Source organism: Sceloporus occidentalis, unplaced genomic scaffold, assembly GCF_023333645.1.
Source record: "Sceloporus occidentalis isolate IW3139 unplaced genomic scaffold, rSceOcc1.0.p SCAF_3, whole genome shotgun sequence".
Taxonomy (NCBI): domain Eukaryota; kingdom Metazoa; phylum Chordata; class Lepidosauria; order Squamata; family Phrynosomatidae; genus Sceloporus; species Sceloporus occidentalis.
In genome coordinates, this window is record NW_028316983.1 from 109,451,719 (window position 1) to 109,476,973 (window position 25,255).

General features: G+C 39.0%; 1 protein-coding gene across 1 annotated transcript; it reads right to left on the reverse strand.

The window, feature by feature from the left end:
- Positions 1-682: 682 nt before the first annotated feature.
- On the reverse strand, positions 683-9,708 carry RGS1 (regulator of G protein signaling 1). The gene is made up of 5 exons (XM_089518727.1): positions 9,599-9,708; positions 7,994-8,080; positions 5,422-5,483; positions 2,674-2,837; positions 683-1,497 (listed from the first exon to the last, which is right to left on the reverse strand). The coding sequence occupies exons 1-5, from the start codon at positions 9,706-9,708 to the stop codon at positions 1,312-1,314; spliced, it is 609 nt and encodes a 202-aa protein (XP_089374853.1). The 3' UTR covers positions 683-1,311.
- Between the last annotated feature and the right edge of the window lie 15,547 nt (positions 9,709-25,255).

Here is a 25,255-nt window from a genome sequence, read left to right on the forward strand (position 1 = left end):
GCAATTGCTGTTTTGGTTGATAGATTTAATTCCTAAATATATTGGCTTGGATACTAAGATAAGTGAACTTGAGGAAATTCAGTGAAAAAAAGTTTTCCTTCCTCTTGCAAAGCCTCTCCAGGAGGTCACTGCATCTTGGGAAGTCAGGCGGGGGATTATCCAAAGGTTTGATCGTGGTCTGCCCCACTGAGTAGCTAACTTTACCCATGCTTTGTCTCATATCACAAAGAGGCCAGAGTTGTGCAGGTAATGAGAATGAACGAGCAATTTTTTCTTCTGTGAACATCCATAAATTCACTTATCTTAGGAACGAAGATATAGTCAGTTTGAAACATCAGTTTTGCCACTTGATGTGGAGTAACATCCCCACTGGGAAGCTCAGGGGATCCTTTCAATGTAAGCACACTGACACATGTATAAGCCCAATTTGGTGGTGGTGATGATGAAATTTCACCACCCTCCCAGGAAACATGTCCACAATTCATGGAGCTGATTAGCTTTCCATCAGGCACCAAATATCTGAGCGTTACCCCAAATGGAAGATTATGATAGGTCACAATTTGATTTTCATGGAATTTCTTTTAAAAAGCAGCAGAGCTTGGTGGGGATTATATATATGCACCCCTCTCTTCCAGAAAGTGGAAAGATAAATGAGACAACCATAAGAAAGAATTATCTTCAGTTCAGGTTCAAGTGAGAAGCTCCCCCTTAGCCATATGTTTTTGTCTCTCTAGAAAAGCAAATTGTATTCAATGTCAGAACACTACAAACTGACAAAGAATGCATATCTCCTGGTCAGGACAAATGGAAGTTCTACATGTGATACCATTTGCCCATGGCTTGGAGGAGGGATTTACACATACCTTTTAAAAACAAAAACAGACCTCATCCACAATGCTTTTCAAGGGAGTCAGTTCATGCATTTAGCTATAAGTTATAAGGGAATGAGAAACTGATGATGCATTGACTATGACATAAACAATATGGCTCATAGGTAAGAACATGGATAGATGCACAATCTTCCCTTATGTTGTTCCTGAGAAATGAGATAACAACATGGTAAATGGCCTTTAGCTTAATAGTGCAAAGGCATTAGAGTCTTTCTTTCACCTATGTCTTCTTGGTGAAAATAGCCTAGGCACCCACACATTGCCTGGGGAGTGTCATGTGGATGAGCCCAGGCATTGACAGTTCCAACTTCTTTTATCCTCAGTTTCAACTCTCCCATTTTGTTTATAGGTCCAGCCACATGCAAACTGCTTTCAGTGTCAAAAAATCTTCAAAGCCCATCCATGGTTCTCTCCAGGGTCCTCACTTGAGATTGTTGCACTCAACCTTACTAAGCAGATTGAGGTAGAATCTGGACTTGAGAAATCTTGGATACGAATCCCTCTCCATCAGTACAAACACAAGTCTCTGGGCCTCATCAAAGCTTGATGGTGTTGGGTCTTGAGCTTTCTTAGCTATGTCTTTTCTTGTGTGAAAGTCAATGTTGACCTAAGGAGAGTAAATTTAAATTCAATAAGTTCTAAAATAATCCTGTTGACATTCTCATGCTTTAAAAACCTGTTTACAAATGTAAGGCCACAACCTTTTTCAACACTGTTAAGCAATTTTTCTGAAGTCTACTTTTTACTCTGCGTTTTCATTTATCTCAGGAAGCTCAAATGAACATCGGTTTTCTAAGGATATGACTCCACACTTCATGTGGTCGTGCACCTCTGTATTCTAGTTCTAATCTCACCCCAGGTGTGTGTGTTTAACTGCCCTAGTCTGCTGCCACATTGCAGAATTATTATTTTTAATTACTTTTTATTAATTTTCACATAAATAAAAACACAGAGTGAGCATATACTCATAAAAAACAAAACAAGACAAAACAAAACATCTTTCATTCAGATTGTTCCATACCCTGCATAATCAACAAACATTCTCAAAGAGACTTCCTTTTTGTTCAGGTTTGGAAAATGCTCTACTGAATTCTTTACTATTTTATTAACCTAGATTATTAATTGATTATATCTAACTGCTCCATCCCTTGATTTAAAAAAGAGTGAATTAATGCAGTTTGACACTGCTTTAACTGTCCTGGCTATGGAACCCTGGGATTTATAGTTTATGGTGGCACCAGAGCTCTCTGACAGAGACAGCTAAATAGCTCACAGAACTACAGATCCCAGAATTCCACAGCAGTAAGCCATGGCAGTTAAATCAATGTGAAACTGCATTAATTCTGCAGTATACCTGCAGCCCTAGATTAATGCAAATAACGTTCCTGCCTTTCTTCTACTTGTGTGTTATCATACACACAGAAACTCCATGATCAAACATTGTCCAGATTGTATTGTGGTCCATAGTACATAATCTAGACCAAATACAACCTCAGGATTCCTGGGTATGAGCTTATGCTATTAGCCGAAAACCTCTTTTTAATTAAAAAGGATGAACTAGGAACTTAAATAAGTCTTACTATGGAGGCAAGAGATCTCTCAAAGATATGATATAGCTCAGATAGGTAATTTAGTGGCTACTTTTCAGTCAGGACCCATGTTCATATTTTTTGAGGGGATGGATAAAATAAATGGGAATGCTTTCAGATGAATGCCTCCCCATGCAAGACTGTTCCAGGCCTATTTTATACACATGATATTGCTGGAAGAAATTAGAACTTACTTGTTTTATAGCATCTGACTGAACAAATTCCTTATAAATCTTTTCTGCTTTGCTATGTAAGTGATCAGCTTGGGTTTTCTTGTAATCCTCACAAGCCAGCCAAAATTCAATGTTTTCATCACTGAACTCAGATTTCAGAAATTCTTTGAAAGCATCTTGACCATCTGTGATAAACAGAAAAAAATATATAATGTTTTAGCCATGAACTTAAATAGGAGGAAAACAAAATAAAGAAGACACCTCAATTATAATCAGCATTAAGCTATGTGCCAGTACTGTTTTTTCAGAAGCCCATAGGATCCTTAGAAATGGATCCCTTTCCCCCTGGCTCTACAATTTCAGACCTCGTTACTCAGTTTTAGAGGGCTTGTTAAAGATCTTTATATTTTAAACAACATTGTCCAAGGACTTTGTCAAAATTAGTATAGTATCAAGACAGTATAAATGAGATAGCAAAAAGGCGCCCTTGCCACCATGGCAGAAGCTTTTTAGTGCTCCTTTGGCACAGCATGCCTAACTGCTGTGCCAAAGGAGCACCGTGAGGGCCCCTGCTGTGTGGTCAGGTGAATGGTATAACACCGACATTGGGGCATGCTGAGTGCAGATGCCACACCCCCACTTTACCCTGTGGCCAGTGTTAAACACTGGTCTGTTTAACCCCCTAAGACTCTGGACGTGATAGTTTTAAGAAGTAGAGGGCTGCTTAGATCAATGGTGGTCAACTTTCAGTCCTCCAGCTGTTTTGGACTACCTGTCTCAGAAGCCCCAGCAAGCTAGCCCATGGTAAAGGATTGTGGGAGCTGAAGTCCAAAACCTTTGTAGAGATGAAGGTGATCCACCTTACCGCCATGGTCCTGTATGTTGCTTAGGTTATTTCAAAATGTGGAAAATCCTGCTTTTGAGTAAAACCCTTGAATTCTGTCACATAGCCCTGTCCTGATGAAAGAACTGGATTTTAGGGCTAATTGGATTAGACTTCCTGAATCAATTACAGGATTATAAATCAACACTTATGTATGCTCATTGATTCAGTGCAAGCATGTACTCTGGCTGGGACTTCAATCCAATGGTATTTTGTTTTAAAATGCTGGTGTATTAGTTAAAGCTGACGTGAAAGCTTTTATTTATTTTTTTCAAAAGAAAGGCAACTATCAATAACGTTTATATGTTAATCTAACACAGAGCCAGTCTGTATGGAAAAGAATACAGACTTTGTGCTCATGATTGGGAAGGGAAGCATGACTGCAAGACAGCAATTTTCTGTTCTCTATCACCAGTGACTAAACTGTTGGTCTAGCACTTCCCATGATTAGAACACAAAAGATGCTGAGAGATGTATTGCTACTAGACTTAGGAGAGCCTCACTCATAAGTTTGCTTTAAAAATATTTAAAAAGAAAAATACAAATCAGGTTTATACAAGATGTGACCTGACAAGTTACTAACAACAACCATCTACCAATAAAATCTATTTCTTCCCTTTTTGGGGGAGGGAATCACAAAATCAAAGTGAGGGAGCTTGTTAAACATCTGGCTAGTCCATTATGCGCGCCTGTTAGATTGTTTAACAGCTCACAGGTTTTGTAGCTCTGGCCTAGGCAAATGTCTGTGCCAGGGGTTGGAAGCTCATGGCCCTCCATATATTTTGGACTACAGTTTCCAAAATTCCTGCTTAATGGTCATGCTGGCTGTTGCTGATGTGAAGGGAGTCCAACAACATTGGAGGGCACAGCTTTCTCTCCCCTGTTCTGAGTGGAGTAGTTGTTGATCTTGTATAGGTCTATAAAGATGGTATTAACCACGGGCTTTCCCCACACATTCCATGCGTGATATCCAGTGACATTGTTCCATTTACAGGAAGTTATTTGATCAATGAACTATGAGGACTTTATCGCACAACCCCTTGGGACTTGATCGGGGTGTGACGAAAGGGAGCAGGATGGGAACAGAATGGGGGGCTATCACATGCCAGAACGCCGCTGACACTGCCGGAAGTTCCCATTCCGTTCCTGATTCGTCCCAGAGGAGGCAGTTTTCAGGAATGCTTCTGATCAGTTCCTGAAAATTGCCTCCTGTAAAATATGTGATAGTCCCCATTCTGTTCCTATCCCTCTCCCTTTCTTTCCGTGCTGGGAGCATCCCAAGGGCTTGTGCAATAAGCTCCTGACTCTGGAAATCAGGGTTGATGCCCCACTTGAGCATAAAAACCCTCTAGGTGACTTTGGGCAAGTCACACTCTCTCAGCCTCAGAGGATGGCAATAGCAAATGTCCTCTGAAGAAACATGGCAACAAAACCCTATGATAGGTTCATAAGTCAAAAATAACTTGGACATAACAACAACAACAACAACAACAACAACAATTTGACCTGCAGAGGCTTTAGACAATGGGAAATGAGGGAAAGTGATGATTTTTAGTCATTGGACCTTCCCTCTGCTGAACCTCTAAAACAGCATGGGGAAGCAGCTGTTCATTGGCCAACTGCCCCAATCATCATAGCCATGGGATGATGAGAGTTTCAGTCTAGCATCTTCTGGACAATGGTATGTTTTCCGTCCCTGTTTTAAAGCATGCAAGTCCGGGACCTTTGATTTGGAGAAAGGTCTTTGGCATTTAGAATGATCTCCCTGAGTGATAATACTTACCAGAATCATATTTTTCAAAATACAGTTTTGATGTTTTGTTCAAGACTGTTCTTTCACAATTACACAGTACAATTCATAACAACTCCTATAAGAAAACACTTACATGGGGTTTCCAGAAGCTTTTCCAGAGACTGGGACCACTGTATAACTTCTTCAGCTGGGAACCTGAAACAACGTTAGATGTAACTGAACCACAAGAAATGCAAACTTGACTATTTGAAATCTAGGAGCCTACTCTGGAAAAGGCACAGTGGTGAATTTAACATTAGAATTTAAAACACAGAGTCATTAATTTTTCCTCACTTACTTTTTTGGGGGGGGTGGGGGGGTTAGAAATATTATAAAAAGTATGTGCATATGTGTGTGTTCTTGAAAGGATGGTCTACATAAATTTGCTACAATGTTAGTTTTAGACAAAAATCTCTCTCTTTCTCTAAGCATGTATTTCACCCTTTGGGTTAAGTCTGAGCATATGAAGCTGTCTTTTATCATCCAGTTAGTGACCTTATCTAGCCCAGTATTATCTGTGCTAACCAGTAACAGTTCCATGAAGGAGTACTTTCCTACCCCTTCCTATGGCTAAGGCTGCATCTATGCTGTAGGATTAATGCAGTTTGACACGGCTTTAACTGCCATGGCTCACTGCTATGGAATTCTGAGATTTATAGTTTTGTGTGATATTTAGTCTTCTCTGTAGGAGAGCTCTGTTGCTACGACAAACTACAACTTCCAGGATTCCATATAATGGAGCCATGGCAGTTAAAATTGTGTCAAACTGCATTAATTCTGCAATGTGACGGCAGTCTAACAAACACTTTGGAGACCGCAGGACAAATAAATGACAACTGTGGGAGGATGCATTTGCACCAGTGAAATAGTAGTGGCATGGGAGAAACAGGAAATTCACTCTCTTCAGCACTGGATCCAGTATGTAGAATTCACTCCTATAGCTACTTTTCAGATAAATCTAAAGAGATGGGAGGTCAGATCAAGGATCTGCAGAGACATGTTTAATTTCATCATAGGATCTTGTGAACTGGAATTACTCAGAAATGAACTTCAAAGCATTCTGTATGCAAACCATGTGTTCTCTTGCTGATCTTTGCTTTCTATCTTGTTTTACTCCTCTCTCTCCAGTGAGTGTCATAGCTGAGTGGAGCGCTGACCCCAGGACTCAACAGTTTGACTCATTATTGTGTCATGCTGATGACACAAAAAGATCACAAATTAGGATGAATCAAGATACATGTAGGTATTTATAACACAAGACCAGGTAAAAAAAAATTGATATGATGATGAGTCAATATGTAGCAGAATTATATTGACTATCTTGCCTGACATCCTGTCAAGTGTGGCTGTGCTCTGCAACTGTTGTGGCTATAGTTGCTAGAGTAGACCCATTGGATCAGCCAGACTGACACAGGCCAATTATCATTCAACATTATCATTCAGCAATTGACTCAGGGGATCTACACTGACAGTGACTATCAACTGGATTTATGCCTTTATCTGCAGAAGCTGATTGCCATTTTCTGTCTCTGTAGAAGTTTAGATATATTAATACACCTCAGTTTTTAGAAACGTATGGCAACTTGCTTACAGGAGGAATGACTATGTCCCAGAACTGAAACAGAAATAAAATTCAAAACAAGTACATCTTTCTAGTCAAAAGGGGTTGTTAGGGTTTTGTTTTTTAAAAAAATATTTTTATATTTGTTGTATATTCTTTTAAAGTTTTCTTTAAAAACATTACATTTTACCACATGACACTCCACCAAATGCATCTGAGGAAACAGGCTCAAGTCTACAAAAGCTCATGCTAACAACTTCTTTATTTCAGTCAGTTTCAAACGTGCTACAAGATCTCTTTCCATACTGATTTTACAGACTAACCCTACTATATCTTTGAATTCTACCACTTGAAACTATGTACAGTATACGTAAATACATTTAGGTTGTGTGTATGATATTGTAATTTAAGGTATAGTTTTAATTTTGCTAGTTGTCTATGTCACAATTATTATCATTACACTCAGTGATATGCAGGAATTATGATTAATGAGTAACATTAGTACTAAGAATTCTGAATGGTGTGGGATGGGAAGAGGAGGTCAATGAGGCGATGACACCATGAGTTACAACACCGGGTGACACCAACCCTAGTGATGCTACTGAGCTCCTACAAATCTGCCATGTAGATACACCTCAACTTCCCATCCCCATTAAAAATGAGTGGAAGAAAATCTGATCTTGACTGAGGTCACATTATGTTGGGAATGTAGGTTTAACTCTTCTATCCTCAGTTATGACTCTCAAAATACTTCCCTTGTGCTGTGGATAGCTCTCACTGGTTTGCTTTTTTTATAATTCTGTCATCACAGCATGTAATTTAGAAGCTATGCCTTGCGGGGACAGCTGTTTGAGGTCTGGTGTTGCCTATCTGGTATTCCTAGTTTCTGGTCATCTTCTCTTTCCACCGAAAGATACATTTGGTCAGTTCAGTAGAGTTAAGTACAGTAATATAAATGGAGGCCTTATATGCATTCACACTGAACAATGTTCTCCATGCATAGATCTACCTTACTAAATCTAAGAGAGAAGTCAAAGTCAGTATGAAAAAGTTCTATATTCTTCAGTCATATGGTAAAATGATAGCAACAATATTTAATACTTACATTACATCTTTGGAGGTAGAATATTTGATGTTAGCTGATTCTATGTGTGGCACAAGAGACAGTAAGTAGTTTTTTAGTTCTACACCCCTGAAACCAAGGATAAGACATAATCAATAATAAAATTCAGTTCAGTATGGGCAGATACATACTGAGCTAGATAGATACGAAGTCTTCTGTGCACATAACCTTTTACAGAGGTATACAAACAAAAGATATAGCCCTTCCTAAAAAAAACTACAAAGTAATTATAGATGACTGACAGAGAAGCCACATGCTTAAAATGGGTGAAAACTGCATCTTGAAATTCCTCTTCTGAAACATAGACATGAATCCTATTGATCAATCCCAACAAGTCCCATTGAACCAACTGTTTGTTGACTGGTGAGTCGAAATGTTGGTAAATGCTATTAGTTTATCAAGTTTACTCTAGCTGAGGTCAAGAATAGGATCCAGGTTATAGGACGCAGAATCCCTAATGCCCATTTCTTACAAGAAAAAAAGTATTGATTTGATCAGGATCACATCTAGCCTTATTGAAAGAGATGCTCAGAGGATTCCACCCAGGTCTAAAAATGTGTTTCCACATTTGGCAAAGCAAACTCCATGACAGAAAAGTAAAGAGGCCCAGATTGTGCTGAGGGGGAATGTAAAAAAAGCACAGCACATACCCATTTTGCACCACCATCAGTGAAAGTTCCTGTTCTCAATTTACAAAATATTTCAAAGGAAACATGATTTTGTATACTTTTTTGCCTTTGAGAAAATATTATGAGCATGCATAAACTGCTGCCTTCAGGCACAAAGGGTCTTTCATCAGGGAAAACATGTGGAATTTCTCAGATATTAATTTGACTGCATCATGCCCTAAAACAAACAAGCTTCATGATTTTTTTAAAAACAAATTGATTAACAATATAAGCAAGGTAAATGTTGCAACTTCAAAAGGAGTAACCATGTCAGACACTTGCAGCAAAAGCAGCAGGATCCGATGCAACCTTAAAGACTAACAGTTATTATAGCATGAGCTTCAATGGGTTATAGTCCATTTGATCAGCTAAAAATACATGACTAATGTTACTATAGAAACTGATAGGATGGCATCCTAATCCTATGAATGTTCAGTCATATATAGAATTAATTTTGATGGGATTTTTTCCCAAGGCATACATAGGATTTAGAGTAAAGTCTGGCGATGACTCCTGTAACATTAATGGATGTGTCAAAGAGGGATATTTGACAGGAGTTGCTTGTCACACAATCAAGTATGAAACAACTTTTACTGAATTTTTTGGTTCAACACCATCATTAAAGGTACAAGAGTCTTCTCCAGTTTTCACTCTGGTATACCTACTAGGGTCACATCCTTAAAAATAGAGGATGGATTTTTACTGGGTTTTCAGTACTACAATTTTATGATTTCCGCATATTGCTTAAAAATCTGTTTTGCATTCTATCCTGTCTTATAGTTTGGTAATTGGTAAACCAGAAGATGTTTTATGGCCAAGGAACTTTATTACTTAGAAGAAATAATTTCTCATTCTTATTCTTAAGCTTTAGAGATCCATTTTTATTCCATATCCATTTTAGAGGGATATGTATACTTACAAAACCTTGCTTTTCTTCTTATGATCCTTGCCTTCTGTGACCTCGTGGTCTTTTCCTTCCATTTCAGTGGAATGCGGGTGCCACATCAATAGCCAAGACACTTTTTGCATTCTGTTCTGGGATCTCTGACTTTCTTTACATACAGCTTGCACAAGTATGGCCCCTAAACTCTCTGCTGATGGATTTATATACTAACACATCTCAGCAAGATCTGTTTGCTGTGTGCCTCATTACCACAAACTGAGGGACTTCCTTTTTTCTTTCTGTTTCTTATGACGTGTGCAGAACGAGTTTTGTTTTTGAAAACAGACAAAACTGTCTGATGGTTGTGGTTAAACTGGCTGGGAACAGGTTTCTTTGGTGACAAAAATATATCAGAAGATAACTGAATTAAAAAACAACAGGCCTCCCAAGATTGTAAATGGCTATGTTGAAATTAAATCAATGGAATTTAATAGCAGGCCACTACACCTGTTTTTGACTGTCCTAATGATATGTATGGGATTTATACAACAAAATCTAAAATGCACACCACAGTGATACAGTGGGCCCTCAGTATCCACTGGGATTTTGTTCCAGGATCCCTCAAATATACCCAAATCTATGAATTCTTAGCTCCCATTATATACAACGATGTAGTAAAATGGTGTCCCTTATATAAAATGGCAAAATTTAAATTTAAAGAAAAATATTTTCAAGCCATGGATGGTTGAATCTGTGGATGCACAACCTGTAGATATGGAGGGCCAACTGTACTAGATACCAGTAACTATCCACAGCCCCTTCATGCCAAGAAAGGGTATGGCCGAAGCCTGTATCAACTCTTCTTCATGACCATCATAAAAATCAAATGAAGCAAAAAGCTCAAACAAGATGCAGCCTTATGACTTTGGTATCTTCCCACTGTCCCAATGTGTCAGGAATAATTTTGATCAGTCGTCTGCAACCTAACCTTTTCAGCTGCTTTTAAAATTTTCCAGTTACTCTCTTTTCCTTCCACTTTCCCCTTTTGTCCCCAACTTACTTCAGTTGTTGTAATGGAGGAAGCATGTGCTATGTCAGCATGGGCCAAATACAACATGCTTCCTCCATTCTCACGGTGATCAGTCCAATGATGCAGGGCCCAATCCCCAGTTCTGGTATGAACTACCTGGACAATATACAGCTAGTTCAGGATGAAACCCATAGTATACCACTCTTAACACATCTTAAAGAAACCTCATCCTTTGCTCCAGTTCACCCAAGAAAATCCAAAGTCCTCTGAAGCTGGACATTTGTTTGCATGCATGTCCTATTGTGCCACCCAGTTCCACTACTGCTGTGCACGATGCTCCCTCTGAGATCTGAACAAAGTGCCCAACCATGTGATTGACTCTGGGTGTCTCATTTCAGCCTAGGAGAGAGCTATTTGCAGCAGCAGGAACAGTGGGATGTTTGGGCAGCTTCAGGGCAGAATACTCTTGGCTCTTTCTGGAGTATTCTGGCCTGTGCAGACACAACCTGTGTTCAAAGTGCAAAAGTAATTTGTACTCACTTAACTTGGCAGAAAGAAGAAGCAAGGAAGGGGCAGAATCGTGTCTTTTCTAGTAGGGTGAGGCAAAAGCAAATTACCATGGCCTCTCCTAGCATGTGTGTTTTCGCTCAGTAATAACTTTTGTCATCTTGATCACACTATTATGTTGCTTGACCCCAAGTGTCTTGATTTTCTTCTGTGAAATCTTGGAGGGTATGGACTCTTGACATTAATACAGTCGGCCTTCCTTATCCACAGATTTTTTTAAATCCATGGATTCAAGCATCCATAGCTTGAAAATATTTTTTAAAAGTATAAATTTCAAATAGCAAACTTTAATTTTCCATTTTATATAAGGGACACCATTTTGCTCTGCCATTATATTTAATGGGACTTGAGCATTCACAGATTTTGTTATCCACAGGGGATCCTGGAACCAAACCCCAGTGGATAACAAGGTCCCACTGTACTTATCTTCTTTGGTGAGCTTCTAAAGCTAGTGTAATGTGTTTTGCTCTTTTTAGTTGGCCTAATAAAGGTGTCACCATGATGTGCATTTTGGTTTCTGTGATATTTTGCTTCATGGCCAACAGGACCAATGGATCCATTGGATTTGCAATGCACTCAGTGAGGGGAAAATGCACTCAACAATGTGCACATTAAAAAAAATCCTGGAAAGAGGCACAAATATACTTTAGTTGATGGGTGCATACATCTAAAATGCATATATTTGAATAATGCACACAAAATTGTTCACATTCGGAAAAGAACATCACAAAAAAATGTACAGATTTCAGTGTGGAAAGATAGGCCTCCCCCTTTCCCAACTGAGGGAAAATCAGCTTGTAGGAAAACTATAAGACTAGGCTTGGCAGATCCATACATCTCTAGTCCAAAATGCTGATTTGTTGATATTATAGCTTGTTCTTTACTTTAGTTCTGGATAGCATTTAAGGAAACAATTCATGGATGACTCAAAAAAGTAAAAGCAACCTGCTTACTTCTCTCTGTCCAGGGTTTTGAAAGCTTTTAAGGGTTTTGAATATAAAGCTGTCCTAAGGGTGATTAATTAGGATTAAATGAAAGCTGTACTCAACACTGCCTGACTTCTGTCTCAGATGAAAAGCTACTACAGGACAAGCCTTCATCCGTTGCCTCACTATCAGTTTCCATGGTCATGTAGAGTGGTCAAAAAGCTTATTAAAAAGAAAGACTATTTTGTGGCATTACTGGTGTAGGATTGTAGGCTCCTGGCTGGGTACAAACAGAAAATGCTCTTTGGGCAAGAGGGCAATCACAATACTTGGCAACCAAATGAACCTCTCCATTCTATCTTTAGGTTGGTGGTTGCCTGGAAGATATGACCAATCATAATGAACCACCTTTTCCTAATCTAAAGTAAAGAAAGCAAGAGGTCTAACATTAGAATATATCCATAAAAGACTGGTAGCTTTGGTTTATTTTCAGTAGCAGGTCGTTGCTAAGGAGGCAAGAATAGAAGAAAAGGAGGAAAGGATTCCAAGTCACTTTGCAGAAAGTTGCTCATTTTGTAAGTTAGCACATATGGCTCAGTAGTGAATAATTTTGGCATGGTGGAATGCAGGAGGTCATGAATGGACTGTGATTCATTGCAGGGACAAGCCCACAAATGAATGCTTTATGAGGACCATGTGCTTTGTGATGGTTGCACATTGCTAAATGCCTGGATTTGCCATTCCAGACTTTCTTACAAAAGGCAGTAGGGATTTTGTTTTGACTGTTCACATGTTTTAAACAGAGCTTGTTTGAGTATGTTAGATTAAGAAGGAGGGCTCTTCTTCACATATCCAACTTTTTTATCTGTCGTTTCTTTTATTATGTGACTGAACCAATGAAAAAATGGACATATGACTGAATATAGGGAATAACAAAGGGATATTGAGTTATGATCTGTCCCCATAAATCTATCTTCTGTCTCTGTGTCTCCCTTTCTCCTTCTCTTTGTCTCTTTGACCCACACACCTACCCACACACAAATGGAAAAACCCCTGGGATTTCAGATTGGACTTTTTCACTTCATGGTATTGCCCTTGCCCCCTCTTTGTGGACTTCCCACAGATAACCACTTAGTTACTGAATATTGGACCAGAATAGGCCTTTCGTCTCATACAGCAGGGCTCTTCTTCTGTTGCTATAATTCCAAGTCACTTAGCAGAAGTGCAAAACTGCACTGGATTATAAAAATGGATTATGAGAGAATTTCTGTAGTTTATATATGAACACCAGATGTACAGCAGTAGGGACATTCTCTTTTAATCCATCCCTATATGTAGAGAGAGGACACTTGATGCAAATCCTGGTACCCTTTCTTTAATGGATTGCCAGGTCAGGACTATCTCACATCTTGATATTTCAGGGCCACAAACTGAGACCTAGGGATGACCCTTTGATATGTCTTATGTGATGTGGCAAGGGACAGCCCCTGCTGGGGCCATTAAGCATGATACATTAAACATCAATCGTTGATGTCCAGAGTATACAATTAAGAAACAAATCTGACATATATATATTTACATACACTTTTCAAGGCAATAGATTCACCTTGAAATTCCTCCCCATTATCCTGAGCACTGGAGAAGAGGGGACAAGTCCTAAATCTCAGAGAATGTTAAGTGGAATATAGGTAGGAAGGAACACAAAAAGGGAGCAAGAGCAATAAGTAACATACCCACACATGCACATGGGCACAGACACTGCTGACAGTGATGTGGATTTTTGCTACACCTTCTTTTAGAGGATCTGTCTTTGCAGGTGACATTCTCATTCAGTTGAACAAATCATCCCACATACCAAATTAAAGAGTTGTGTGTTTTTTGTTTGTTTGTTTGTTTCAAGATAGATACCAGTATTCCCATGTGAGCCTGAACACGTGAGCCTGTATCTATGACCAAAAGTTCTTGAGCTTTTGGTCATGGATACAGAATTAAGACACATGATCATGGTAGTCTGGAATATCAGTATGCAAAGAAATCACCTTTGAGACTAACTGTGCAAAAGAAGTTGTAGCATAATCTTTCATAGACTAGATCTAGTAAGCCTAGTCTATGGAAGCCTATGCTACAACTTCTTTCTGTGTACAGTTATGGACACTGTCATGGATACAGTGATATATGTCCTGGACAGACCTAGGAAATCAAGTATGGTGAGATGTGATCTGGTCCTTCTGGTGGTATAATACCAAGACCAGTTGTGTGTGTGTCTGTGTGCCTTCAAGTCACCTTTTGACTTAAGTGTTCATATTGCTAAATTTTGAAGGAAAAAAAAAGGGTGATGTTGGCTTCCTAAACTAAAATGTAGTGTGACTTTCAGCCTTCTTTTATGTTTTCCTGACACAATTGTATAGATCCAATGAGAAACAATGCTGGACTAGATTATCTGATCCAGCAAAGTAATTACTTTCTTATGGGGGGAGAAAGAATATATATGTTTATCTTGTCTTGTATTATATTGTATTCTTTTATTTGTATTCTGTCTTTTCCACAAAGCTGGGACTCAGGGTGGCTTCCAAAATAAGAACAAAAAGCACATATAGGTAAAAACATAGGAACACTTTTGATTAAAATGGCATTTTAAAGTTTTGTTCACATTGTCTATCATATCACAGCCATGACTATTTATGAAGCAATATGAATCCCACAGCTGCATTCTTAGTTAAATGGGGATGTGCATTCAGATGTGGGTGCTAAAAGCCCCAACCAAATGCTACTGGGAGAGAGTGGCAGACATCTTTTAGACCACAGTTTCCAGAATTACCAGGCAGCACTATCAAAAAGTAAATGGTCAAATTGCCTTGGGAATCCTGGGAGCTATAGTCCAAAAATTAACTGCCCTAAACCTTGCCACAGGCTACCAGAGAAACTAAGACTTTGTTACTGAGGATAACAAATTCTGGGAGATCTTAAATTCCATTAGTATGTTTTTCCTTGTGAGAAATGCATCTGTTTATTTATCAACAAATATTTATATACCAGCTACATCTAAGAATTAAAAGTGTTGTACATCATTAAGTCATACAAGATACACAAAGACACAAACATAGTCTGTATGAGGTCCTAGAAAGGACTGTCAGGCTGGAATAAACAGTGAAGACTTGCTTAAATAAGTATGTTTTCAACATGTGTCAAAATGTAAATGAATTATGTGAATACATGAGCATTTCAATGAATTGTAAGTGACCAGTACAACTTTATAGCTGTGCGTAGGTGTAGCCCTTACAGAAGTAGTCTATGTTGTTCATCTTTGTTGAGCAAAAGCTGCCAAAACAAGGCAATGTTGATGCTAGCACTTCTACTGAGCAGACCCTCCACTGAAGTAATGTCTACCAAAAATTAATGGAATCTATTTCCTAGCAAAGTTGTTTTGTGGGTAAGAATGAAGGATTCCTAATTTGCCTCTACTTGTTTCTTTACAAGCAAAGAATGAAATGCTTGTGAAATATTTAAGTTGCTTTTCCTACCAATATTTTGGGAACTGCAGCTCTGGAGCAATGGGCTCTCCTTAAAAAGCTTCATTCATCCATGTGGTCTTTCTCATCCTCATTCCTTTTCAAGGAACATCAGAATGTTTCAGTGGTGAAAAGGAGGAGCAAAATGAAAGTACAGGTTGAGTATCCCTTATCTGGAATTCTGAAATACTCCAAAATCCAAAATTATCTGCATAGATTGTTGAGATAGTGACACTTTTGCTTTCTAATGGTTCAGTGAACACAAACTTTGTTTTATGCACAAAATTATTAAAAATATTATGAATAAAGTTATTTTCAGGCTATGTATATAAGGTGTATACAAAACATAAATTAATTCCATGTTTAGACCTGGGTCCTGTCTGTCTCATTATGAATGTGCAAATATTCCAAACTCCAAAAAATTCCAAATTCCACAACACTTTGTGTACCAAGAATTTTGGATAATGGAGATTCAATCTGTACATGTCTTGGTTAACTTATTCTAGACAGACCTTTCACTCCCACCACTGAAACCAACGTATAGAGCAGGTATCCTGTTTTGGAAGGCTTTCTTATGAATGGAAATGACAACTTTTAGGGCTTATGAAACTTTGCACCACAGCACTATGCAAAAGATATCTTTTGGGTACATCCGCATTGGGATGTGCTCAACCACAGGAACGCAGCAGCCCTCTGAACAGCTCTGAGGATGTATGTCATTTGTCTGGTGGCTTTCCTGTACTGCGGTCTGTGCTAACGTTTTCAGGTAAACAATGAACCACACAGAGACAAGCTTGTTTACCAGTTACTCTCAACTTCTTTCCTAGGAAACACAATGATGTTTAAAAGGTATAGATGATTTCAGTTGACTTTTTTGGGAGGACAAACCTACACAAACACTGGGGCAAACTAAGAGAAGACACTATGTGGGATTCCAGTTGCATGTTCCCAACCCCACCAGCTCTGTCGTGAAAGGGGGGGGGGAATGTTTTCTACTCCCAAAAGCCAGCTCTATGCCAGAATTAAGTTAAGAGGTCATAATATTCTGGGGTCATGGCATGATATGGATGAGATGGTTTACAACATGAGTCCTATCCTCAGACTTTTCTTTTTTAAAAAAAGATTACAGACAGACAGACAGACAGACAGAAGCTTATTGCATGAGGCAACATCATGAGTTAAGCCCCCACAAAAACACACTAATATTCAGATGCAAATGTACTTTATATTTGCATCTGAATATTAGTATGTTTTTGTGGGAGCTTATTTCATTATATTGTGTCTATTCTGTTGTTGATCCATGGGCGTATAACCTGTGTTGTTGACTTACAATAGGATTGGGATCTACATGACATTGTTAGACTTGTGGAACTACATTAATGCAACCATGAACTAAATATGCCCATTGTACAATAAGGGAATATACACATGTATATGACACCAAAAGGATTCTAGCCAAAGTGTAGTTTGTTCCCCAGATTATAGGACAGGCTTGCCATTTTCAAAAATGTGCCTGTGTGTGTAAGACTACCCATAAGAAATACTCTGGCCATGTATTCAGCTGTAATCTTTCCCAGAGACTAGACCACTTTTTGGGTAGGAAATTGAGTCCACATGCATGTGCACATAAGCCACATTCATATATGCAGAGGGGAATTTTATAAATGGCACCCCAGCATGCACCATGAAGCAGAAGAGTACATCCAGTCATCTCATTCTGTTCAAACTCCCATGGCCAGCAGCTCAATTAGTTCAACAACAACAACAGCAACAACAAGAAAAACAACAACAAAGCTCTGATTTTCTTGTATGTGCAACTAAGGTTATAGACATTTTGGAAATGTTACCTATTTTCTGTAATAATGAGACTAGTTTCTATTTCTTTTAAATCATTTGCTTGGGAGAACCCACACTTTACATGCTTTCTTTTTAGGTCAAATCAAAAGAGACAAGTGAAATCATTTTGCTTTCGCAGCCATCACTTTGTTTTTTAAAGCTGTAAATTTGGTTTCAAGGGACCCAAGGTTTTCTAGTCAGAATCTTCCTGTTTATCTTCAGCGAACTTTGCTAAACATCAATGGAAATTCTCATAAGTCAGGCTGTTAACTCCAAGTGAGTTAAAACATAATTTAATCATGGGCAAAGGAAGGATGTAGTGGTTTATTTGAAACCAAGCACAGATTCATATAATGAGAACCTGCACAATTTATATGAACTGCCGAATTGCATGTGAGCTTTGAGACTTGTTGCTGTAGTGCACCAAGTTGTTGACAACCCCTCCATTTTAATTTTTTTATATTTTTTGTTTAGTCCTGGGTAGTCCAACATAAAAGTAGGTTTAGTTAGTTCTTAGAAGGATATCATACATAGCTCTTAGGTTGCAGTGAACAGGAGGATATCACTGTTTCATATGAAGATGAACCCAAATTCTAAAAAGTGAAATGGAAGAAGAATTAAGAGAATTTGGGAAAAATAAACCACCAGGAATAGATGATATACCAATCAAACTGCTGCAATCCATGCACACAGAATCAATTCAAGTGTTAACTAAAATATGCCTACAAATATGGGAAACAAAATGCTGACTGACAGACGGAAACACTCAATATATATCTCCATCCACAAAAAAGGAGACACAAGAGACTGTAGCAACTATAGGACCATAGCATTAATCTCCCATGCAAGTAAAAGTATGCTTAAAATAATGTAACACAGACTCCAGCCACATATGGAGAGAGAAACCCCAGAGGTACAAGTAGGGTTCAGGAAAGGAAGAGGCGCTAGAGACCAGTGTTACTAGCGGGGTGCAGGGGGTGCGGACTGCACCAGGTGACATTCTAAGGGGGGGTAACAGCACTGCTCCTCAAATTGCTACCTTTTGGCAGAAGTGGTATGTGGCATTCATCTCCTTCCCCTTAAAATGCTTTAAGAGATAGTGGGAGTGGGGTGAACTTCAGTGGGAGGAGAAAGGAGAGGCCCCAGAATTTTTAATTTTTTTTAATTTAAAATTCTTCTTAAATTTTCTTTAAAAACATCACATTTTAACCAAATCTATCTATCTATCTATCTATCTATCTATCTATCTATCTATCATCTATCTATCTATCTATCTATCTATCTATCTATCTATCTATCTATCTATCTATCATCTGTCTGTCTGTCTGTCTGTCTAATACATTTAGGTTGTGCAGATGATATTGTAACTTGAAGATATTATTTTAATTTTGCTAATTGTTTATGTCGCAGCTATTAGCATTACATTCAGTGGTATATGGGAATTATGATTTACGAGTAACATTAAGGCCAAAAACCATTACAGTGCACCTGCATTTTATGCGGGTGCACCATACATAGCTTTCAGCATATGCTGAAAGCAGCGCCGGAAGAGCCCTTCGTGCGCCTCAGGAGAACTAATGTGGCGTGTGCCTGTGGTACGTGTGTCCTGCCGCGCTGCCACGCACACTATGGGGCTTCAGCATACTCTGATTTCCCCTTACGTGGAGAGATTTGGAATGGATCTCTGTGTAAGTGGACTGCGCACTGTACTAAGGATTCTGTATGGTGTGAAATGGGAGGGGATCAGTGCCCACCCCCATTGACCTCCTCCCACCATGAGTTTCCGCAGCAGGTGACACAAATCCTAGTGATGTCACTGCTAGGGACCAGATTGTAAACAAATGGAGCACATTAAGGAATTCCAAAAGAAAATCAACATATGCTTTATAGATAATCTTTGACTGCATCAGTCATGAAAAGCTATGGAATGTTCTAAAAGACATGAGAGTGCCAATATACTTGTTACTGCACACAATGCTTTCTTCACATTTTTATCCTTACGTTTGCCTCTGGAGGTAAGGGACCATTTAATATCTCTCTAAAAATGAGATTGATCCCAAGTGCTTTTGGCTCTGATACTTAATCTGTAAAGAGATTAGGGATGGGAGGTAATTTTAGTTGGTCTTTACTTTTAGGTGACCTGACCTAATTCACATTTCTTAGATTATTCTGCAGAACTCAGGCTCCATACAGACAGGCCAAAATAAAGCTGCTTCGGGTCACTTTGGAGGTATGCTGTTTCAGTGATGCATGCGTAGTAAGAGTCTGGAAGCTGTGCCAAAGCTGCGCTCTAGTCCTTAGGACTGGATCGTGGCTTTGGCGCGGCTTCCAGATTCTTAGTACGCATGCATCATTGAAACAGCATACCTCCAAAGTGACCCAAAGCAGCTTTATTTTGGCCTGTCTGTATGGGGCCTCAGTTATCTTTAGGTTCTGCTCCACTCAAATCTTGTGCTTCAACACTGCTCAGAAAGTGACAACAATTTTTATTAGGGAAGTTTGTATGTGAAAATATTTTACTAGGAAAAGTTGAGTAGGAAAATAAACATTTTTTTAAAAAAATGTAGATTAATGTAGACTTTTGATGGATTGAGAGATGCTGGATAATTTTGTTTGGCCCACATTTTTAATGGGCTAATCTAAACAGTACCACATAAACTATGGTGGTGCCTTGGTATCCACTGGGGGTTGTTTTCTGGACCTTTCATGAATACCAAAATCCATGGATTCTCAAGTCCCATTATAGACAATAGTGCTGTATAATAGTGCCCCTTACAGGTTTGCTTTTTGGAATTTCATTTAAAAATATATTTTGAAGCATGGCTGCAGAATCTAACAGAGGGCCGACTTAACATGGAACATAGTTTTTGGGCTGTACATCTCACCTAACTTTGCACTGTAGTTCTCAGTTTAACCACTGCATACAATATGTGTATATTTTAAAAGATTGCATGCAAAAATGCATATATTAGAAAAAGTGAGAAATACAAAAGTGTTTATAATAGAGAGAGAAATGTCTCCAGAATATGTATATGAGTGAAAGTTGTGTATGAAAATGAAATTTTTCTTGTGGCTTGATCCATGTACCTCTCTGTCTGAGACAAATAAGTGATCATCTTTCTTCTCTTGGTGCAAACTAATGACAGTGAATTACTACTGGTATCTTTCATTTTAATATTTTTTCATGTATTGTTCTAATGCCATCTTATTTGATTATCATTTTACTGTAATAACCATTATTGTGCACAATAAAGATATCACAGTAGTATGTTACTTTAGATCTTCAATATTTACCAACAGTTTGAGACTGAAGTACACAATAATCTGCTTAGTTCAGTTTTATGGAATCTGACGGTTCTTGGTCAGACATGTGAATTTAAAAATATCCCAGTATATCACCTGCTGCATAATCATGCAGCATGGTTTCCTGTAACTTCACACATAGTTGTACAGGAAGCACTTTCTGATAACTAGCTGTGAAGACTGTAAACCAGAGATGGCATTTTAAAACAATAAGTTGCTGTTGCCATGTGCCTTAAAGTCAACTTTGACTTATAGTAATCCTATCATAGGGTTTTCTTGGCAGAACCTATTCAGAGGAGTTCTACCATTGCCTTCCTGTTAGGCTGAAAGTGAGTATCTTCTAAGATCACACAGTGGGTTTCCATGGCTGAGTGGGGATTCAAAACTTGGAGCCCATTCACACTGCTGAAGTATAGTACTGTTATTCCCCCTTAACTGCCATGGTTTCTTCCTATGCAATCCTGGGACTGATAGTTTAGGGAGAGAAAGTGCCTCTGCAAAGAATAAACCCCAAGATTGTATAGGATGGAACCATGGCAGTTAAAGTGGAATAACAGTGCTATAATTAAATAGTGTGGTCTTCTGGAGTCCCAGTCCAACACTCAAACCACTACACTAAACATATTCTCTTGAAGACAGATTACAGTTTGGAAAAGTGACTTTTTGGACTGCAACTCTTGAACTTTTCCTACCACTATGTCCATGCTGGCTGAGGGCTTATGGGAACTCCAAGCTGTCTGTCACACTACCTGCATGGGATGGATATTATTCCTACTGGAATGGAAACATTAACGTCTGTGTTCTGTAAGATAATATCTGTTTGGGTGCTGTAGGACAGAAAATTGTGAAAGAAATTTCAAAATCTCTACCCACAATGCTATCTGCTATCTAAGTGGCTCACCACCCTCCTTCCATTTTCATCCAGCCTCCTCTGCATTTGGGCTCTGCAACATCTTTTCTGAGGGGGCAATTAGATTCTTCAGTTGCCAGATTATTCAGTTGTAGAATGGGACCCTTCACAGTTAACAATGCATCTTTAGATTGCTATATGGAGAGCTAAATAGCAAAAGATTACTTGCATGGTGTGTCCTTGTTTTACATGTCCCTTACTCTGATACTGTGTTCTGTCCTGGTGACTGCAAAATGAAGTGACTAAGAAAAGGAGAGCAGGAAATTTGGAGTTTAGTTGCGCACCAAACAGCCCAGGGCATTTAGTCTTTAAACTAACCAGTTATTTTTGTACGCAGATTCATTTTGGTTTGCTGTAGTAACATTGACCAGGTTTGAAGTCATCCTCTTTTGTTTTGTTCTTTTTGCAGCTGTTGAGCTCTCACTTGTGGAACTCTTATTGTCATCTGATTGAGTCTTGGCCTCTGTTGCTATGAAACCTTCAAAATATTAGGGAACTGAAATACAGCAAAACACAAAGGCACGTGGTGTCCCGTCATACAGGAGAGCATCTGGAATAACATAACCAAGGCCAGCTCAGACAATTTTTCTGAGCTAAGTAAATTAATTTTGCACACACACACAACCCACACCACTCTAGTATAAGATAAGGGACATAATTTTTCCATGGTAGTTTTCGTGGTTTCAGCCTCCTTTCCTTCTACAACAGAATTTTTGTCAGGGATGTAATCCGAAAGGATTTTGGGAAGTTGAACACTCATCAACATGCACACACTCTCACAACCCCCTCCGTACCTTTGATCAAGAGCCAAAGTATGTGCAGGTAGAGTTCCATCCACCCTCAAAAATTAGGGATTACCCCAAACCTCTGGACTTCTACTGTTCCAAGCAGCACCAGTAAGATCTATGGGCCTATGGTGTGGGTAGGAAACACTTGGTTTTCCAATAATTTTGGACTTCAGCTCTCATCATCCCCAGAAATGATAAAGCCAATGACAAGGTAAGATGGAAGCTGTATTGCAAAAATTTGGCAGTCCAAAGGGTGTTGTTTTTTTTTGTCATCATTATCAAGTTTTACATTTAAGATCCCCTGTGTCTGCTCTAAAAGTACTGTATTATTTTCCACACGCCAAAGGAAGAAATCTTTGTTCTTACACTGTCTATGATTCATATTCATAGGACCCCCTTTAAAAAAATATTTTGCATGTATTTGCTTTCTGTTGTGGCTTTTGTGATTGCATTTGGGATGAAACAAGAACATATTTGTTTCAGAAGAAGTTCCTGAATGCACAGCTTCATGTCAAAGAAATCTAATACATTTCATTAGTCAAACTATGGGCTCTTTCACATTATACAGCTATAGTGCTATGATCCTGACATGGTTCCATCCTGTGGAATCCTTATATTTGCAGTGTAGGGAAGGGAAGGGTATGTAGCATTCCCAGCCAGGGAGTTCCTCTATATGCCTCCACCCAAACTAAAAATCTCAGGATTCCATAGGATGCAGCCATGACAGTTAAAATAGAACCATAGTGCTTTGACTGTGTAGTGTGAAAGGACCTCAGGTTTAGAAGGAAATTCAAGATGTACTAAGCCATCCAGGAGCAGCATCCCAATTTGTGATTCATGGGGCTGCAGGCCTTGTAACTGTCTATACCAGTGATGAATGAAATGCCACATTCCTCCCAAGACTGGTCTTGTAGCCCTCATACTTTCCGATTTCCCTGGGAAATACTTTTTCTACTCCACCTATGAAGCCCCTTTCTTAGAAGCCTCCAGGAGCAGCAACCTACGCTTGGAATAGCTTGAAGCCCCATTTGCACTGTTTAATTTAAAAAGTCTAGAAGTGGATTTTCAGCTTCTTCTGGTTTTGTTTCTGGATACGGAGACATTTTTGGCAGTCTTTGAAGCCACTAGATGATCTAAGGAGTAGAAAATTGGCTCCCAGAAGCAATGTAGCTGCCCATACGTAGTCAGTGCATTGCACCTCACAAAGCATGAACTCAAGGGCAGTATCATTCAAGTGATGCCCAACTTTCACAGATTGTCCAACAACACTCTGGAACATTTAGTGACTCTGTGAAGCCTAGGATGTTCAGACTATGGAATTTTCCTGCTATCTCCTCTACATCTGGCAGATAATGCAGGGCCCAAATTTTGGACACAAACACTCCAGTAATGGTTGGGAGCCTGGTGCCCTCTCATTAAATATCTGAATTAATCTGTCGTTTTGTGAAATCTGTAACATTAGGATTTTAAAGTAAGAGCAGATGGCAAAATAAACTTTATTGAACCCCGTGACACTGCATTAGGAGTTTAAAGTAAGAGCAGATGGCAAAATAAACTTTATTGTACTCTGTGACAGTGCAAAACATCTGGTAACAATACAGAGCAAAAGGATATCGTTGATGTATGCAGATTCTTTTGAGATGCAACCCTTCAGAAAACCTAGTCCAGATTTTTAGACAAGGGATGTAAGAGTGTTTTCCATTGGTTAGACCAGGTTCTTGGTATTTTGGCCAGTTTTTGTACCAGAAAGGATGAAGAGATGATGAGCAAGGATGATAAAGATACACCAGTGAAGAAATGATTCAGCAATTTGAATATTTTATGTTGAATTAGGTCAGAGAGGGCATACTAATCACTTCCAAATACTTAAAACAAGCATGCACTGAGGGTTGGCAGGCAAGTTTGGCTCTGCCAAACCCTGGTTAGGCCATAGTGTCATCATGCAAAACACCATTAAACAATATTTAGGGCTCAAACCATACCATTCCATATATTTTAGTTGAAATGTTTTCTGTTGGGATGGGCAAGGGTGGGCCCCTGGGACTGTCAAGGGCCACACGAACATGCCAAAGAGCCATGCGAAGTCTGTGGGAAACAGGATTCCCATCCCTTAAAAGGAGACAAAAAGTAGACACTGAACAATGCATGACCAGAATATAGACAGTCTTGCCTGCTACATAAGGTTGCTATATTTCTAGGTGAGACTTTAAAGAAATATAAAATTGTTAGATTTATCTGGTCCTTAGGACAAGGAGGGAGAATCTCAGGGTGGGACAGCTGCTTTGAAATGTATATACAGTCAGCCCTCCTTATCCACAGTTTTTTTTACCCACGGATTCAAGCATCCATGGCATGAAAATACTCAAAAATATTTAAATTCTGAATAGCAAACCTTGATATCACCATTTTATATAAAGGACACCATTTAACTATGCCCTTGTATTTAATGAGACTTGAACATCCATGGATTTTGGTATCCACCAGGTGTTCTTGAAGCAAACATCAGCACAGATCAAGGGCTCAGTGTGTGTGTGTGTGTGTGTGTGTGTGTGTGTACCAGCCTGAATACTCTAAAGGCACCAGATCCCATCTGATCTTGGAAGTTAACAGGGCCAGCTCTGATTATTTCTTGGATGGGGGGCTATATATCCGTGGAAGGAACAGGCAAAACCACCTCTCACTATCCCATGCCTAAAAATACCTATGAAATTCATCAGGTCACCACAAGTCAACAGGAAACTTGAAAGCACATACATACACAAACACATACCCCCATACTTAGTGTTGTTTATCTGAATGGCACATTCTGTGCAACTGTGGTTGA

Coding starts and splice junctions, on each gene's coding strand:
- RGS1 (XM_089518727.1), bottom strand. CDS start 9,708: ATGCAAAAAGTGTCTTGGCTATTGATGTGGCACCCGCATTCCACTGAA. Junction 8,081..9,598: donor AAGAAGAAAAGCAAGGTTTT/GTAAGTATACAT, acceptor CCTTGGTTTCAG/GGGTGTAGAACTAAAAAACT. Junction 5,484..7,993: donor TCTACCTCCAAAGATGTAAT/GTAAGTATTAAA, acceptor ACGTTGTTTCAG/GTTCCCAGCTGAAGAAGTTA.